Source organism: Lissotriton helveticus, chromosome 2_2, assembly GCF_964261635.1.
Source record: "Lissotriton helveticus chromosome 2_2, aLisHel1.1, whole genome shotgun sequence".
In the NCBI taxonomy this organism is placed as follows: Eukaryota; Metazoa; Chordata; class Amphibia; order Caudata; family Salamandridae; genus Lissotriton; species Lissotriton helveticus.
The window spans coordinates 383466407-383484247 of NC_136060.1; the positions used below are offsets into that span (position 1 = coordinate 383466407).

Genomic DNA, 17841 nt, shown 5'->3' on the forward strand with positions numbered 1-17841 from the left:
AACAACATCTGCAGATGCTAAGAGCAGAAGTCAACATCCAACTGTAAAAGCATGCTGTGGAGATCGTTCCTCACAAACTACAAGGCACAGGAATGATTCCTGATATTATTTTAGTGACAAAGAAAGGCCCTAAAAACAAATTCAGGCCCATGTTGGATCTCAAACTCGACAACAAATGGATTTGAAGAGAAAAGTTTTGAATGCTCTCACTTCTTCAAATTTATCCATCGGAAAGGAGACTGGATTTTCCCGATAGACCTCCAGGATGCATACATTCCTATTCCGACAGCCAGAAAACACCACAAGTTCCTGAGATTTTAGAGGGTCATGATCACTACCAATACAAGGTACTTCCCTTCGACCTGAAATTGGGCCTAGAACATTCTCCAAATGTATGGTAGTAGTTGCAGCACATCTCAGGAGACTTTGAATATTCGTCTATCCATACTTAGACGACTGGCTTATCAAGGCTTCAACTGGACAAGAGGCCCAAGCCCATTATAAAATGGCGATCAATGTTCTCCATCGACCAGGGCTGCATTACAATCACAACTCGATATCTTCTCCAGTCCAGTCTCTGCATTACCTAGGGGCTACCATCAACACACTACATGCAAGAATGTATCCTTCGTAGGAGAGACTGTCATAAGTCCTCCTGAAGTTTTACTCTCTCATGAAAGTCTCCCATCCTACAGTGAGACAAGTGTCATTACTCCTAGGCTTGATGGTCTTGTGCATCTTTTTAACTCCGAAACCCCATCTCCACATGAGACCACTTCAAGAGTGTCTTGAGGATCAGTGGAATCAATGTTCAAGCAGTTGGGAGGACAAGATTACTTTCTCTCCTGAAGCAAAACAGTCTCTGAAATGCTGGTGTGTACCGACGAATCTCATGCATGGGATGCCTTTTCATCAAGTTGTTCCCTCTCAGACAATAGTAACAAATGCCTTTCTGTTCAGTTGGGGAGCACACATTAATCATCTTTAGATCTGGGGAACTTTTTTTCTGACAGCAATTACTTATCACATACATCTCTTCAAGCTCCGGCGGTTCTTCTGGTGCTGAAGGCTTTTCTCCTGTCATCAAAGACAAAATACATGCTTGTCCAGACAGAGAACTCAACATTATGTACTATTTAAACAGGCTAGAGGGAACAAGATCCAGGCCATTGCCTCAGGAAGCCCAGACAATCTGGAATCCTACAGCTCATTTTCCAAGGGCTCAAAATGTTCAAACAGACTCCATAAGCAGGATTCTTCAGGAAATCTATGAGTGGGTTCTTCACAACAAGGTTGTACGAAACATATTTAACATGTGGGATTTTCCTCAAATAGACTTATTCCCAACCGCAGATAACAAAAAATGTCCAGACGTCACCTCAGGGCACTACCAACCAGGGACGCTGTAAAATGTTCTTTGGATCGACAGGTCCAGCAAATTTCTCTAAGTTTTTCCTCAGATCCCCCTGATTTAATCAGTTCTCATCCAATTGTCTTACACAAGAGGGGACTTGATTGCTACGGAGTAGGCCCGACAATGGTGTTTCATTGACCTTCTCCACATGTCAGAGCATCCACAAATGTGACTACTGTTCAGACTGGATCTTCTCACGAAATTCGGACACCAAATGGTTCACCCCAATCTCAACTCTTTGAGCGTGGCAGAACAGCTCCTGAGCTAGTACAATATGGGCATTTGAATTTTCCAAAAGACTGCATGCACATTCTCAAAGAAGCAAAAATATCCTTCAACACATTCTGCTTATTCATTTAAATGAAAGAGATTCTGTATCTGGTGTTCTGACAAGACCTTTGATCCAACCAAGTGCCTGGAGGAAGCGATTCCTCTTTACTTGCTTTACCTGGTAAAATCAGGCTTACAGTTCTCTTCTATCAAAGTTTATTTGGCAGTAATTACTGCCTACTGAAAATGTCCTTCCCAAACCTCTTTTGTCAAAATTCTGGTTATTAAAGACCTTATAGAGGGTTTGATTATTTTTCAGGAGCTAAATTCCTTACTGCTGACCTTGGGTTGGCGTGGAGGTCACCGCAGAGATTGCTCTGAGGGCATTACAACCCCCACGGGACTGGAGAGGGCTGGGAGCCCCTTCCTTCAAAGCCTACTTCCTCGCAGCGCAACTGCAGTGGATCTTGCGCTGGATAGCGGGGTGCCAAATGGAAGAAACTGAAACATCAACGGGGAAACTGTCAGCCCCAGAAATCATCTGCATGCTCCTCCCGGGGACTAGACCAAAGCTCTCCCACTCTGTCTTGGTGAAGGTGGCCAGATCCTGTATAATGCGAATCCACTGTCATTCTCGAACGACGCCAATATACTCTTCACTATTGCCACTAGCGGGCCTACCTAGGGGTCATAGCTACTACACATCTAGGGATTTCCAAACCTGGACGGAATATGCACTGATAGAGATGGACGCCCTGCTCACCGATGACCAACTGATTTCGTTTGAGGGCCTGGTGGAGGGAAGTGGACTTCTGGTAGGGAAATTCCTGCTTCATAGACAGCTAGTAGCGGACTGTAGAAGGTCATGGGACCTAACGGGGGGGAGAACCCAAAACACAAAAAACACTACATACATTATTGAACATGGGAGCTCGGAGACACCTTATCAGCTGGATCTACAAATCAATCATAGACCTCACAAGTGCACCACTTACGAGATTACGGCTCAAAAAGGGGGCAGGAATTTGGGTGGGCACTACATGATAAGGAATGGTTAACAGCCCTGGAACACCCTAAAAAAGTATTGCATAACCAGCGCTTCAAAAACATCCAATTTAATATATTACATTGCGCGTACCTCACCCCGGAACAGCTCTAAGGCTTCTTCCTTACAACATACTTTGAGTGCCCACGCTGCAACACACCAGAGGCTCCCTTTATACACATGCTTTGGTCCTGCCCCACCCCAAAGCCCTATTGGGCAGAGGTGCATGCCACAATATTGACGGCCACAGGTCTGACAGCGCTTGTTACATGGGAAGCCAGCGCCCTGAGGATCCGGAAAAAACAGAGGAAGGTTGAGACTTGTTTTACAATATTGGCCCTGCTTCTCGATAAGTGCAATATTACACTACACTGGCGCTCTTCTAATGGCCCCTTGATAGTGGCCTGGAGAGGGGCAGTCCAAAAATGGGGAGCAGCTGAGGAGGACGCGGTCAGGCTCAAGGAGGCACAGGGCACACAAAGACGTCCTATAGCCATGGAGTGGTCGTTGCTCCTCCATAGCTTCACACAGACTCATACAACCCCCATGAATTCTCCAGCAGTCACACAAACGGACCCGACCCCGCAACACACCAAACAGCACGGAAACCTCCAGAGAGGGTCCCAATCACCCCACCCCATTTATTATAAGTCCCGGTGTGAAAGTGATGTCTAGTGCCAATAGACCAGTAGCTACCAATGCCCTCAATCCCAGCCCCCCTTCTTCCCACTCCAAAGTTATTTGCCCCAGTTAGATCCACAAAGGTAAACTCTCTATAGCCAAACTTAAGAGTTGTCAGCTCCATTGAATAGACCTTGGTAACCAACAAGCAGGGAGGAGACCTAGTCTCACCAGGCACCCAAACACAAACACACATGAGATACCCACCAGAATGATAATATGTTTTGACGAAAGTTTCATGACTGTCAACGAAACTATACAGTGTATAAACTGAAAGAAATTGAAGGTTTGAAAAAGGTTTTCCCTGCAATAGGGCGTCAATCCCCTCCCTGGGAATTGAACATGGTCCTTTCAAGTCTTATGAAGGCCCCTTTTGAGCCCATTCATAAATCCTCATTACAACACCTTTCTTGGGAAACTGCTTTCCTTGTGGATATCACGTCAGCTCGTAGGGTTAGTGAGATTCATACATGATATTCCATAGTAGTAAGGTGGTTATAAGGACTCATCTATAATTCTTCCCAACAGTGATTTTGGATTTCCACGTTAATCAGACCATTTCTCTGCCTACTTACTTTCAGCACTCTTCTACACCAGCTGAAAGGACTCTCCATACTCTAGATGTCTGGACAAGACATCTGATATCTCCAAGTCGGACCCCAGCCCATACATGTTTAGCCACTTCTAAACCGTCTACATCTAGATGAATTGCATTCTGTTATGCTACCAGAAAGCTAATAAAGTTCTGTCCGAAACACCTAAAGCCCAATCTACTAGAGGGGAAGTGGCTACAGCTGCTTTAATGATGAATATACCAATTGCTGAAATCTGTAAAGCGGCAATGGGGAGATCAGTTCACACTTTTACCAAACACTATTGTTTGGATTCAGATACGAGAACAGATGATCTAATAGGACAGGCCTCCCTAAGAAATGTATTTGCTTAATACGGGCTGTTGATTGTCTCTGTTCCTTTTCCATTGCAGTTTGTGGGGATGGGCTTGCTACTCTATTCAGTGCTTATGAATATCAGTTGAGATCCCCTGAGAGAGAAGGAATGGCTTCTTACCTGTAATCCCTTTTCTCGCTTAAGGGATTCTCGGATGAAGTCATAAGCAACCCACCCTCCTCCCCGTGGAAGAAGCAGAGATGACTATTGGAAACATTTCCTTCCTGATACTTTCACTGTCTCGGTAAAAAAGAACTGAGGCAACTGCCACATGCTGGACATGATGTGATACTGGAGGGCTCTGGTTCCTTAAAGGCGCAGAGGCTCTTTTCACATCTATTTATTTATTTAACTTTTAGGGCGCATAGCTACCCACAAAGGGTTTCCCGACACCAAGGGACATATTAAAAGAAGAAAAGAGGACAAACATAAATAATTGCCGAAAGAGCCATGTCTTGAGTCCTTTACGAAAGCTGAGATAGATAGTTTCAGTTTTCAGAGCAGTGGGCAGGGTATTCCAAATCTTAGGGCCTAAGTGGGAGAACGAGCGACTGCCCATTTTCACCAACTTACATCTAGGAATTACAAAATCACCTTTACAGGAGGATCTGAGATAACGTGTGGGGGGATAAGCATGGATAAGTTCCTGTAGATATTCAGGGGCAGTACCCTGTTTAATCTTAAATATATAGCAGAGGGCCTTAAACTTGATTCTGCTAGCGATCCTGAGCCAATGGAGGTCTAGGAGTGACTGGGAAATGGAGACTCTCCGCGGAACATGGCATAGGAGTCGTGCAGCCGCATTCTGCACAACCTGAAGCTTTCTAAGAGTTTCTTGGTCAACTCCCAGATAAAGAATGTTACCATAGTCTAGGCGTGAAACAACTAAAGTCAGGATCCTCTACATAAGGGCATCCTATTAGGCTACATTGTCCTCCCCTCCTTTATCTTTATATTTATAAACAGGGTTTGTGAAAGATTTAAACAGTCAAACATCTCAATTTCAGTTATTTTACCTGTATTTTAAAGATATTTATTACCCTTTTTTAACTAAATTCTGAAGCAATTGTGCAATATAGCCTTGCTTATAGGCTGCAAAAAATGAATGTCTTAAATGTTTCTCCAGGCCTTACTGAAGAAAGGCAAACATCTACACTTAAGAAGATATATTATAAAGAAGTTCTCCCAGATCCCCGCATGTGGGTGGGACTATTTAGTGCTTATAACTTGAATGGAGATTCCCCTGAGAGAGAACTAGGATTACAAGTAAGAAACCCTTCCTTGTTTACCTTTTGTTGTCTGTGGATCCACACTGAATCAGTACTAGAAGCCAGAGACAGCCAGCTATGCAATTTCTAGGATTTGAACCTTAAACCAATACACAAATACAGAAGCAAGCTTACATTATTTATTTATTTATTTATTTGATTTTTAGAGCGCACAAATACCCTTGCGGGTGTCTCGGCGCTAGTGTTGCAGAACTCTCTCAGAAAGGTGGACAGGTGGTGCTTATACTGGGAACAACCACGTTTTAAGTTTCTTTCTAAACTGCAGAAGTGTAGGGGCAGTTTTTATATGGAATGGTAAAGTGTTCCAAAGCCTGGCCGTTGAGGTGGTGAAGCATCTATCTCCCCAGTTGGACTTTCTTGTCCGTGGGACTTTCAGCAAATGGGCTGATGCTGAGCGTAGAGTTCTTGAATACTCAGGAGGGGCAAAAGCTTTTTGTAAATATAGTGGTCCTTGCTTATTGGTGGCTTTATAAGCTATGCATAGAGCTTTAAATTTGATACGGCTCCTGATAGGGAGCCAGTGCAGCTGTTTAATATACTGAGAGGTCGAAGTAAATCTAGGAATCTTTAAAAGGATTCTGGCTGCGGCGTTCTGCACGGTCTGCAGTCTATTGAGGATTTTTTCTTGGGAGTTCAGTAGGAGTGAGTTACAGTAGTCTGTTCGAGAGAACACTAGTGTACTCATTAACATTTTCCCCGTGGTTGGAGGTAGGTATGGAAGCAGTTTCCTTATTCGTTTTAGGACAAAGAAAGCTGATGATTCCACTGAATTGGCGTGATGGAGAAAAGTCATCTTGTTATCGAAGATTACTCCCAAGTTGCGTACCTTAGTCACCGGCAGGGGGGGTGCACCCATTTGTGTTGGCCACCACTGAGGGGACCAAATGGGTTGCAAGTTCCCGAATGTCATCACCTCTGTTTTGTCAGAGTTTAATTTCAAACAGTTGGATGACATCCAGGAGCTTATTGCCAGCATACCCTCCTGAAAGTTAGCTGCCACCGCCGTACCGTTGTTATATACTGATAGCACCAGTTGTGTGTCGTCGGCATAGGTTGTCAGGGCAATTCCATATGTTTTTATAACCCTCGCTAAGTCCGCAACATAAATATTAAAAAGCGTCGGACTTAGCGAGGAGCCCTGTGGTACTCCGCAGGGGAGGAAGAATGTTTGGGAAGTGTAGTTGCCCATTTTAACCGTCTGAGGCCTGTTTGTCAGGATCGAGGTTAAGAGCTCTTTGGCTTTGTTTTTAATTCCCAATGCAGAGACACGGTCGATCAGAGTGACATGATCGACAGTGTCAAAGGCCGCGGAGAGATCCAAGAGAATTAAAACTGCCGATCCTCCCTTGTCCATTGTGGCCCTTATCTCGTCTGCTGCTTTAAGCAGCGCTGTCTCCATTCCGTGGCCTTTTCTGAACCCAAATTGGGTGTCATCCAATAGGTTATTGTCCTCAATAAATGAAGAAAGTTGAGTATTCATTCATAACTTTCTCAAATATCTTGGCTGGGAAAGGGAGACAGGCAATAGGTCTATAGCTGGCAGGGAGTAGAGGGTCCAAGGATGTTTTTTTTAAAAGAGGTTTGATAATAGCCTCCTTCCAGACAGATGGGTAGGTACCTGTTAGGACCATTGTATTGCAGATTGAAGTTAGGGCAGGTGAGATAGCTTCCGGAATGCGATTCAGGATCATGGGCGGAGATGGGTCAAGAGGAGAGCCCGATTTCGTGCAGGCCACAAGTTGTCGGATGTGTTCCTGGGTGGTTGGTTCAAAGGCTGTGAATTTTGGTACTTTGGGGGTGGGGAGTGCTTTGGGTGAGGGGGCAAGGGGGTTGTGAGAGAAGGTTGAGAAGATGGAGCTGACTTTCGTCTCAAAGAATTTGGCCAAAGTGTCTGAAAGAACCTGGGAACCTTCCACGCGCGGGGCCGGTGGATTAGACAAGAGGGTGACGACCTGGAATAGTTGTCCTACCGAATTTTTTGCCTGGTTGATTTGAGATGAATAATATAAGCTCTTTTCTGATATAATAAGCCTTTTGTAGTAGGAGAGGGCATTTTTGTAAGTTGTCTTGTCATAAGGACTGTAACTGCGGCGCCATAGCCTCTCTAAATTCCTGCCATATTGCCTCTGTAGACGTAGGGGTTCCGTGAACCATTGTGCCGAAGGGCGCGTTCTCTTGCAGTGAGAAATTTTAACTGGGGCTAGTTTGTTACAAGCTGTGTTTAGCAAGCTCAGGAAATTGGAGGAGGCTAGCTCCGGATCTTGTGTATCTGGCAGGGTGCTACCAAGCAACATCTCCTCTAGTAAATTGATGTTAATATGTTTCCAGTCCCTATACGGGACTGAACTAGAGGAGGTAGTTGGCAATAAATTCGGGGTAGTATTTATCGAGAAGCACACAGCTGCATGATCCGTCCAGATTAGGGGGATTACCTGGGTGACAGAGATGTGGGGACTGCTAGTGAATATTCCATCTAAGGTATGACCCGCTTGATGGGTGGGTTCTTTTACCATTTGAAGAAGGCCAGCTGCTTCTAAATCGTTAATTAGAGGGGATGTATCAGGATCATTTAGGGCTTCGAGATGAAAATTGAAGTCACCCAGTATTGTGAAATAAGGGGATCCTGTAGAGGCCTCAATTAGATTACCCAGATTCGTGAGAAACTTTGATCTAGATCCGGGGGGGGCGATAGATAAGGATACCCTTAAATGAGGTTTTTCCTGAGGTACCAATGGTGAACAAAAGCGCCTCACACTCAGGTTGTTTTGCCTCTACCATTGTGAGTTTAAAATGCTCTTTGTATATGATTGCTAGCCCTCCACCCTTTTTTTTTGGTCTGTCGAGTCTACATGCACAGTAATTAGTGGGAGTGGCAGCACTAAAATCTGGCCCTGGGGATTCATCGCTCCAAGTCTCTGTGATGAATAGTAGGTCCAGTTTGTGTTGGTCAATAAACTCGGATATTTCCAGTTTATGTTTGGGAAGTGATCTCACATTTATTAATGCTGCACGGACTTGCTGGGTGGGGACCGGAGGGGTAATAGGTGTATCCTCTGTGCAGAAAGGGCATTCGTACGGACCTATACTGGGGTTGGTATAGTCAAGTCGAGGTAGGGCATGAGGGGCATCTGCCCGATGTCTGAGGATGCGGAGTTGGGAGGAAGTGTAGGTACGAATAGCGGTGTTCTGGCTGAGGCAGGAGCCCGCTGTAACAGGGGGGGTGGCCCTAGGCCCGGTCTCGGCGCGGACGAGCGCAGACGAGCTTGCCTTATGCGCGCCTTCGGCGCGCAATCGTCGCGCCCGCTGCACTCGTCCACTGCGCTTCCTGTACCTCAGCATAATTTATGGCAGCTGGGGGACCCGTGGCAGGGGGCGTGGCCAGCGCGGTGGGCGTGTCCGCTGCTGTGTTTGGCGGCGTTTAACCAATCGGCGCTATCGCGTCAGCCTTCACTCGGCTGGGCGGTGTGTGAGCACGAGAGGGTAATGGCCGTGAGTTTTTTAAGTAATTTCCAAGTTAAAAAACACGTTATCACACACAATGCTTAAAAGATTTAAAAGACTCCTGGCTTTCCGCCTCAGGAGTGAGTCCAACAACATAAGACACCGCGCTCGCAGTCAGCGCGCCTCTTATGGTGTGGCAGGGGGCGTGGCCAGCACGGTGGGCGTGTCCGCTGATGGGTTTGGCGGCGTTTAACCAATCGGCGCTATCGCGTCAGCCTTCACTCGGCTGGGCGGTGTGTGAGCACGAGAGGGTAATGGCCGTGAGTTTTTTAAGTAATTTCCAAGTTAAAAAACACGTTATCACACACAATGCTTAAAAGATTTAAAAGACTCCCGGCTTTCCGCCTCAGGAGTGAGTCCAACAACATAAGACACCGCGCTCGCAGTCAGCGCGCCTCTTATGGTGTGGCAGGGGGCGTGGCCAGCGCGGTGGGCGTGTCCGCTGCTGGGTTTGGTGGCGTTTAACCAATCGGCGCTATCGCGTCAGCCTTCACTCGGCTGGGCGGTGTGTGAGCACGAGAGGGTAATGGCCGTGAGTTTTTTAAGTAATTTCCAAGTTAAAAAACACGTTATCACACACAATGCTTAAAAGATTTAAAAGACTCCCGGCTTTCCGCCTCAGGAGTGAGTCCAACAACATAAGACACCGCGCTCGCAGTCAGCGCGCCTCTTATGGTGTGGCAGGGGGCGTGGCCAGCGCGGTGGGCGTGTCCGCTGCTGGGTTTGGCGGCGTTTAACCAATCGGCGCTATCGCGTCAGCCTTCACTCGGCTGGGCGGTGTGTGAGCACGAGAGGGTAATGGCCGTGAGTTTTTTAAGTAATTTCCAAGTTAAAAAACACGTTATCACACACAATGCTTAAAAGATTTAAAAGACTCCCGGCTTTCCGCCTCAGGAGTGAGTCCAACAACATAAGACACCGCGCTCGCAGTCAGCGCGCCTCTTATGGTGTGGCAGTGGGCGTGTCCGCTGCTGGGTTTGGCGGCGTTTAACCAATCGGCGCTATCGCGTCAGCCTTCACTCGGCTTGGCGGTGTGTGAGCACGAGAGGGTAATGGCCATGAGTTTTTTAAGTAATTTCCAAGTTAAAAAACGCGTTATCAAACACAATGCTTAAAAGATTTAAAAGACTCCAGGCTTTCCGCCTCAGGAGTGAGTCCAACAACATAAGACAGGAGGTGGAGGAGAAACTCCGTCGCTTGGACCCGAAGAAAGCACTGAGCTTTTACATAGATCTTTTAAAAAAAAGAAAGACTGTATGGACTATCAACATCAAAGAAATTAATTCACAAACAAATATGAGAAAATTGTTATTTTAACATGAACATTCAAAATGTAGTTTTCTTTTCTAAAGCTGAAGAAATATGCTAGACTCTAGTATATCATTAAGGCCTAGATGCATCAAACAGAATTGCATTGGCAAACGGTGCGAATCGCAATTTTCGGCCGTTTGCGAATGCAATTCACTAATTTGGAATGCATCATGCATTTCGCAATTTTAGGAATCGCAAACATGTTGCGATTTCTAAAATTGCGATTGCATTTAAGAAATCGCAATTTGAGATTTCTTAAATGCAATGCATGATTATTTGTAAATTGCAAATTCGCAATTTGGAAGGGGTAAAATAGCATGAAGTTGAACTTCATGCTAATTTACCGAAAACTTTCAAAAATGCACAAATTGCATTTTTGAAACTTTTAATTTACATACACACATGCCTTGGGGCATGTGTGTGTGTAAATTGCATTTAAAATTACATTTCAGGGGTGCAGGGAGGGGTTCTTTGGAACCCCCCCCCCTGCACCCTTGAAATTGCATTCACATTTTGCGAATCGCAAATTGAAATTCGCAAAATGTGAATGCCTTCCCATTCATTCCTATGGGCCTTTTGGCCCATAGGGATCAATGGGAAGGGTTTTCCTTAATTGTGATTCGCAAATTGAGAATCGCAATTAGGGAAAAATACTGAATCGCAAAAAAAGTTGCGATTTTTTCATGCATTGCCGTTTGCGATTTCTAAATTGCGATTCCTTAATTTTCGCAATTTAGAAATTGCAAACGGAAACAATGATGCATCTAGCCAATAGTCTTTTTGCTCCTAATCTCCCAATGCATGCTCTCTTCTAGTCAGCGCATACGACTGCTTAAATTGAGGCCTCCATTCATCCATATTAGAGGCTGTTCGGAGCATTTGCACTGCTCGCACGAATCAAGAAAAGGATGCCAACTTAATATTTAGCTTCTAATTTCAATTCCCTTCACATCTATAGAGCTTTTAAAAAAGTTTTATTTTCAATTTGGCTTTTTATTTATATGTACTTTATTAGTCTGCTAATACTATTTAATTTTCTGAACAGTCATGGACCCCTTGAGTATGTGTTGAGGACCCTGGGGTCTCTGGACCGCAGGCATTGAACTGTTGCGTTAGAAGAAGGGGAGATTGGGTTGAAAGCGCTCTACTGACGGCAGAAAATGGATTAGGAGGACTTTCTTACGGGAAAATCATCCGGAATGACCTACTGGATTATTCAGTAGCAAGGAAAATATATAAACTAAACACATGCTTTAGAAGTACATTTCCACATAAGAACCTTTTATGTCTGGAATTGAACGAAAATATTATTTAAGTCATGATCAGCTACAGTGAGTACTGCTCATGGATGCATTATCTGTAGATGTATATAGCTGGATATTTTTATTCTCATTATCTGCTATACATTCGAATGTATGAAATGGTCTTATTTCTCTGCTTACAAAAAATCATTGAGTTGACTCTAGTTTAATGGCTTTGGACATATGCAGGTAGCTTGACAGAAAACTTTACAGCTTTCCTTTAGGTTGGCGCTTGAGCACTTCATAGTGACAAAAACATTTTCTTCAGTTCTGTGAATCTTCAGACAACTAGTTATGTTCCCTACTGTGCATACACCTCTTTTGACTTGCCTGTCCTTTCATACTTCACATGTAGACAGTGTCATTCGATTGTTTAGTTCCTTAATTTGCCTATTCCACCCCTTTCTTTGCAAGTGTTTGCAAAATCATTCACCTGCTACCCTAATACAGTGTGTGTGTGTTTTTTATTAATAGTGTGCATGTTATATTTGGACTAATTGCAAATTGGGCTTTATGAATCATACTCTAAATTTCCAAATTGAAATAAACCCTTTGGATACAATACATTGTATACAGAGGCATTTGCAAGTCAAAATGCGGCACTAAATTAAAGAAGTTTGTATCTGCTTGTTAGGTAGTATCTCTGTTATGAGCTTATGAAAAATAAAAAAACTGGAAATAGAAAATTTGCTAACGTGTAAAACAGTTTAAACGATATCTAATAACAAACTAACTTTATTTTAGATTTCTCACAAATTGAACTGCGAATCCTTGCACACTTCTCCTCAGATCCTGAACTCTTGGCTTTGTTCAATGAACATGACACAACAGATGTCTTTACAACACTGGCTTCTCAGTGGTAAGGCTAATACATTTCTCATTGTGTTTGCACTGTAGAGCTGATCTTTACAAACACAAGTAAATTAAAGAAAACAATAAGTATAGTATAAGAAAGTTAAATAGATGCAAAATTATCTGTATTATATATGTGTGTGCGTGTGTGTGTATACATACATATATATATGAATTTAATGCACTTTTATGGATTTTGAATTGTTCCCACCTCTCTGTTGGTACATGCACCTTCCAGGTTGGATCTCTGTAACATTGTCACAACAATATTTACCACCATAAAATAGATGATAACGCCTGATGGCATCTGCAGGCTCTGCAGTGGGACTAGTAGTTTCAGTGGTCGCAGCATCAGGGAAATATCTCTGACATGGTCCAGATCTCGGAGGGAACTGCAAAAGATCTTCAGTGGTGGCTAACGAACCGTAATTTGGTCAGAGGCAGACCTCTGTCCCGTCCCCAACCAGATCTCACAGTAGTGATTGATGTGTCACTCTTGGAATGGGGCAGCCATCTGGGAGAGGTGGATATCAGAGGACTGACTCCGACAGAATTTGGCCTCCACATCAACTTTCTGGAGCTCCGTGTGATCCAACTGGCATTGAAGGCCTTTCTACTCTCCATCAAGGAAAGGCTGGTACAAATGTTCATGGACAACTCCACTGCCATGTGGTACTGCAACAAATAGGGCGTGGTGGGGTCGTGGACCCTTTGCCTTTGTACACGGTTGGAACAGCAGGGAAAATCCCCGGTGGTTCAACATCTGGCAGATCTCTGACAATAGAGTTGATGAACTCAGCAGTCGATGCCTAGCAGATCACGAATAGTGTCTCCACTCGGAGGTGGCGCACGGTTTGTTTCAGCAGTGAGGAGAGCCTTGGTTATATCTGTTTGCCTCTGTCGAGAATGTGCAATGTCAGATGTTTTGTGCGCTGGAGTTTCCAAGGCGGCTTGTGCTCAGAGACGCTTTACGTCTTGAGTTGAGCTCTGGCCTACTGTATGCCTTTCCGCCCATAACACTCCTACCCAGAGTTCTCAAGAAGATCAGGAACAACTGCGCCTAAGTCATACATGTAAAAAAGAAACGATTACAGGTGTAAAACAAGTTAACCCATGTGAGACCGCGCAAAGTTTGCAACAAACAACAATGTCTCAACTGGCAATCATTAAAACAGGACAGTAAAAACAGTGATATAAATCACAGTGGGTGGGGACAAAGGATGGGAGACCACAACGAAGATGGTAAAGTGAAAAGATTATTATTTGTAAGAAGTTATAACAGCACTACAGTACAATTTAATATTCAATGACCATATCACAAAATCTGAGCACTGAACTTGCTAGTGATAGTGAGCAGCGCAGTGACACAGGGGTGAGGATAGCAGCGTGAACAGCAACAAGGAGTAAGAAGAATAATAATGTGATAAAAATTACAAAAAATATATACAATGTTGATATTTAGGATTCAGGATAAATAAATTGACCACAACAGCGCCCAAGTTATATGCAGCGTAGTCAACGGCATTTCAACCTGATTGATTTCAGGTCATCATCAGGACAATGGTCATTAGTTTTAAAGTAGTGCTTAACTGGACGTGGGCTGGGTCAAGCGTCCGGGTATGGGCAATCAGGGGGTAGTAAATCGGCTGGGCGTCAAGTAAACGTTTATGCACCAAATTATTTAAGTACCACAGCGTGAGGAATCGGAGGGGGGTCTGATGTTCCCTGTGATGTGTCCTTGCTCCATGCGATCTTCAAAGGTTTGATTGAGGGTAAAATGAGTAAATCCGTTGGCGGAGCTGTTAGTAGTGATAGTTGAGCTCAAAAGCTGCAACAGAGGAACCAAACCTCCGTCTTGCAGCCTGGCAGAGGACGAAATGACGCTTCATTGTCTCCTCTTGCTTCAGAGACCCTCGCAAGCCGAGCCCCCTTTGGGTTCTGCTGGACTTGTCCCCAAGTGCCCCCTTGTAGCCTTTTTTCTACAGGCACCATTCCATTGACTTTAATGTGTATTGCTCAAGCCTACCAACGTGACCAGCACCTCTACTTAATCTGGTTTAGACTTTTTTAAAGGTGCTCTTTTCGAGCCTCTCCACATTTGTCCCATCAGGCTTCAGACAATCAAAACAGCCTTTCTTGTAGTGATTACATCTGCTCGTAGAGTGAGTGAGCTGCAAGCCCTGTCATCCAAGCCACTGTGATGTATTCCTATAGGTTCTGAATCGATCCCCCTATTCCTGACCCTATTCTGGTTAAACAAACCAACAAGTTAACTAGCAGTCAGCCCATGAGGCAGAAAACCCCCATGATGCAGATACCGTTATCTGACGCAGTCACACTACGGCACAGGAACGTGTTATCTGATTAGGTCATAACGCTTGCGATCTAATTAGACAAGCGATATTCCTCCAGCCCCTGATAAGGCATACGGAGTTCTCATAACAAATCAAACCTATGACAACCTGGGCAAAACCCTGCGGCCATTGTTTTGATTTCACCGAGAACTTCAGCAAAAGAATGTGCTAACGAGCAAGTCGTATGACATCCTTATTGACGTATCTATGTCCATCCTTACGTCAATCTCGGCACCTTAAAGGTATAAATATTACCGATATTGCCCTATGCAAAGACACGCGGTGGTGACGAGACGGAGCAGCCATACTTGCCGAAGCGAAGAGCAGAGCAGACCCCGCTGGCGCAGCCCCGCCTTCCTGACGCGCTGAGAACGAGAAGCTGCTTTCTCCTGCCGAGAAATCCAGCACCGGCGCTTCCGGGTAGCCCTCGCAGGCAGCCTGGAATATCGAGACCAGAGAGAGAGATACCATCCCTCATTCAACCTAGATTCCAGGTACAGAACTGAATAACCCCTCGCAGAGAATTGTTTAGTTATTCACTTGGCAAAAACAAACTTAACTTAAACTGTAACTTTCTATTCCCGCCCACGTATTAGGCTTAGGTCAGGTACACGGGGTAGGCGTATTTAGAAACACCAGTTGAGTACGTTTAGTCAAATGTATATGTGTATGTAATATATTTTATTCATTTTAAAACATCTTATGGCTTAGAAACCATATCAATGTTTTTACAGTATTATTTCATACTATTGCTTTTAATGTATGCACTTTACTTAGCTATAAGTATTGCAATAATATCGATCCATTTCTCTTGTATGAGAAAAGAGACTGATCAATAAATAACACCTTTTTATTGAACACGCCCGTCTCTTCCTTTTCTCTACAATCTGATGAGACTAAGAATGCACGTACTGACTGAGTAAAATAAATTGCCTTTTGTTCACACGACTCTCGAGATACACTCTTGATTAGGGGAGAGCAAAGTTGTCATGTTCTATGGTTGTCAGAAACTAAATCCCTTCTTGTCTAATCAGGGAAGTTAAGTCCTTCCTGAACATTCGAGAAAGTTTCTAGTGAACTCTGAGCTAGCTGGCAAACCCAAAACTTTAAGTCTAATATCGACAGTAGTAGACCTAGTTAACGTCTGGTCTAGGCCTTTACTACTGAAGGTATTATTCCAATGCGCAGAGCCTATTGGGATAATAGGAACTACACTACATGGCGCCCAACGCGTTTGGAAAGGGCGATAAAACTAACGTAAGACATTTAAAGTAACTCAGTCGTGCTTTCTCACTCAGACCCCTTTCTCCCATAATACTCCAAAGACGTCTGGAGTGGGTAAAAGGTTATATCCGCCAGACCTCGCAGGAGGGAACTCCTATGTATGGTTCTTGGTATAGTCAACGTTGAAGGATACACTGTTCCAAAATATTGTGCATCTAATCTTTGTTTCCATAAGAAACCTGATCTGCAAACAAACAAAATAACCTTCTGGACAGTACAATGTCAGACAGTGAAGGAGAAAGAGAGGCAGTTAGATTAGCAGCTGAAATAGCAGCAGCTGATACTGCACTGCAAGAAGCAGACCAGGATATAATACTCATCCCGGTCATCAAAAGGAAATCTATAACCTTAAAACTTATAGAAAATGGACTGACACCTAGAGGTGGCACAGTCATATTCGTAATTGAGGCACACGAATATCGGCAGACAGAGGTATACTATTCATGGATACATTTTCCAGCAGCAAATCCTGTAACAAAGTACTTCCACTATTACAAAATAGAGGAACCTCCTGAAACGTACACTCCTTTCGAGGAGGTGGAAGTACCACTCAAATTTCAAGAGCATTTGCTCTTATTTGATGGCGCCCTAAAACACAATAATCACATCACCAGGCTCGGTCCTTTAGGTAGACCAGGAGCAACGTGGCCGGTCCTAGCCGGATACACACCACATCCAGACATCAATGGGATGTCTCTAGCAGAGCTGTTAACACAGCTAAAACAATTAATAAAAATACATAGACAATTAGTCCAGTATGTGATGCGGACTTCAACAATTCAGCCAGCGATTAAACTCCCACAGCTGACCCCTCACCAGGGGAACACAAATAAAATTACACCACAGAACATCCAGTCCTGCCTAGGTAAAGTACCGGCTAAACGGGAACAAATACCATTCTGGCTAGCGCAGAAAATCACCCAAATAGAGGGGGTGTTTCCAGACACCACCCCGCTAGAAAAGCACAGGATTCTGACTATCTGTCTTCCAATGGGAATCGCACCACACATTGAGGACTGTGACACTTGGGGTACAGTTTTTGCTTCCATCTACACAAAAACGCACGGTGTTCCATCCATTTCGGTAATACCAGATGTGCTAAAACAAATTCAAGATGAATACGGTCCAGAACCCGCTTTAACTCTTGGTATGAAATTACTAAAAGACTTCAAGCAGGTCTCAGCTATATTATTAGCCAACATAAAGGGAGAAGCAGCAAACGTGGCGATCCGCCAGAGGTTAAAGGAGACAGATATAGCAGACCAACCAGCTGAAATTGCCAGAATCATAGAAAAATCCTATGAGGAACTAGGTAGAGATAGTTTAGGTGGAATACCAGTAAAACCACAACTGATTGAAAGTCCTGAAAAAATATTTTTTAATAATAATTCAACATCACAGAAAAAGAGCTGGGATGGAAACAAACAATCCAATCCTAAAGAAAAGAAATTCCAGTCCAGAGGAAGGTCTCCTAGGCGAAGAGAGAAATCTCCGAACCAAAGACACAGGTCACCCCAGAGTGACCCCTCTGGGAAAAGATATAACCTTAGAAATAGGGATAATATAAAAAAGCCTGATAGATATCAAGACA

At 44.1% G+C, this 17841-nt stretch overlaps 1 protein-coding gene across 1 annotated transcript in view; it reads left to right on the forward strand.

Annotated features, from left to right (window-relative positions):
- The window catches only part of POLN (DNA polymerase nu), a 2689548-nt gene that overhangs the window by 2021000 nt on the left and 650707 nt on the right, over nucleotides 1–17841 (forward strand). Inside the window, exon 23 of the mRNA XM_078678603.1 lies at nucleotides 12505–12619. Coding sequence (XP_078534729.1) covers nucleotides 12505–12619 — 115 coding nt within the window. The remainder of the gene's footprint in view (nucleotides 1–12504; nucleotides 12620–17841) is intronic.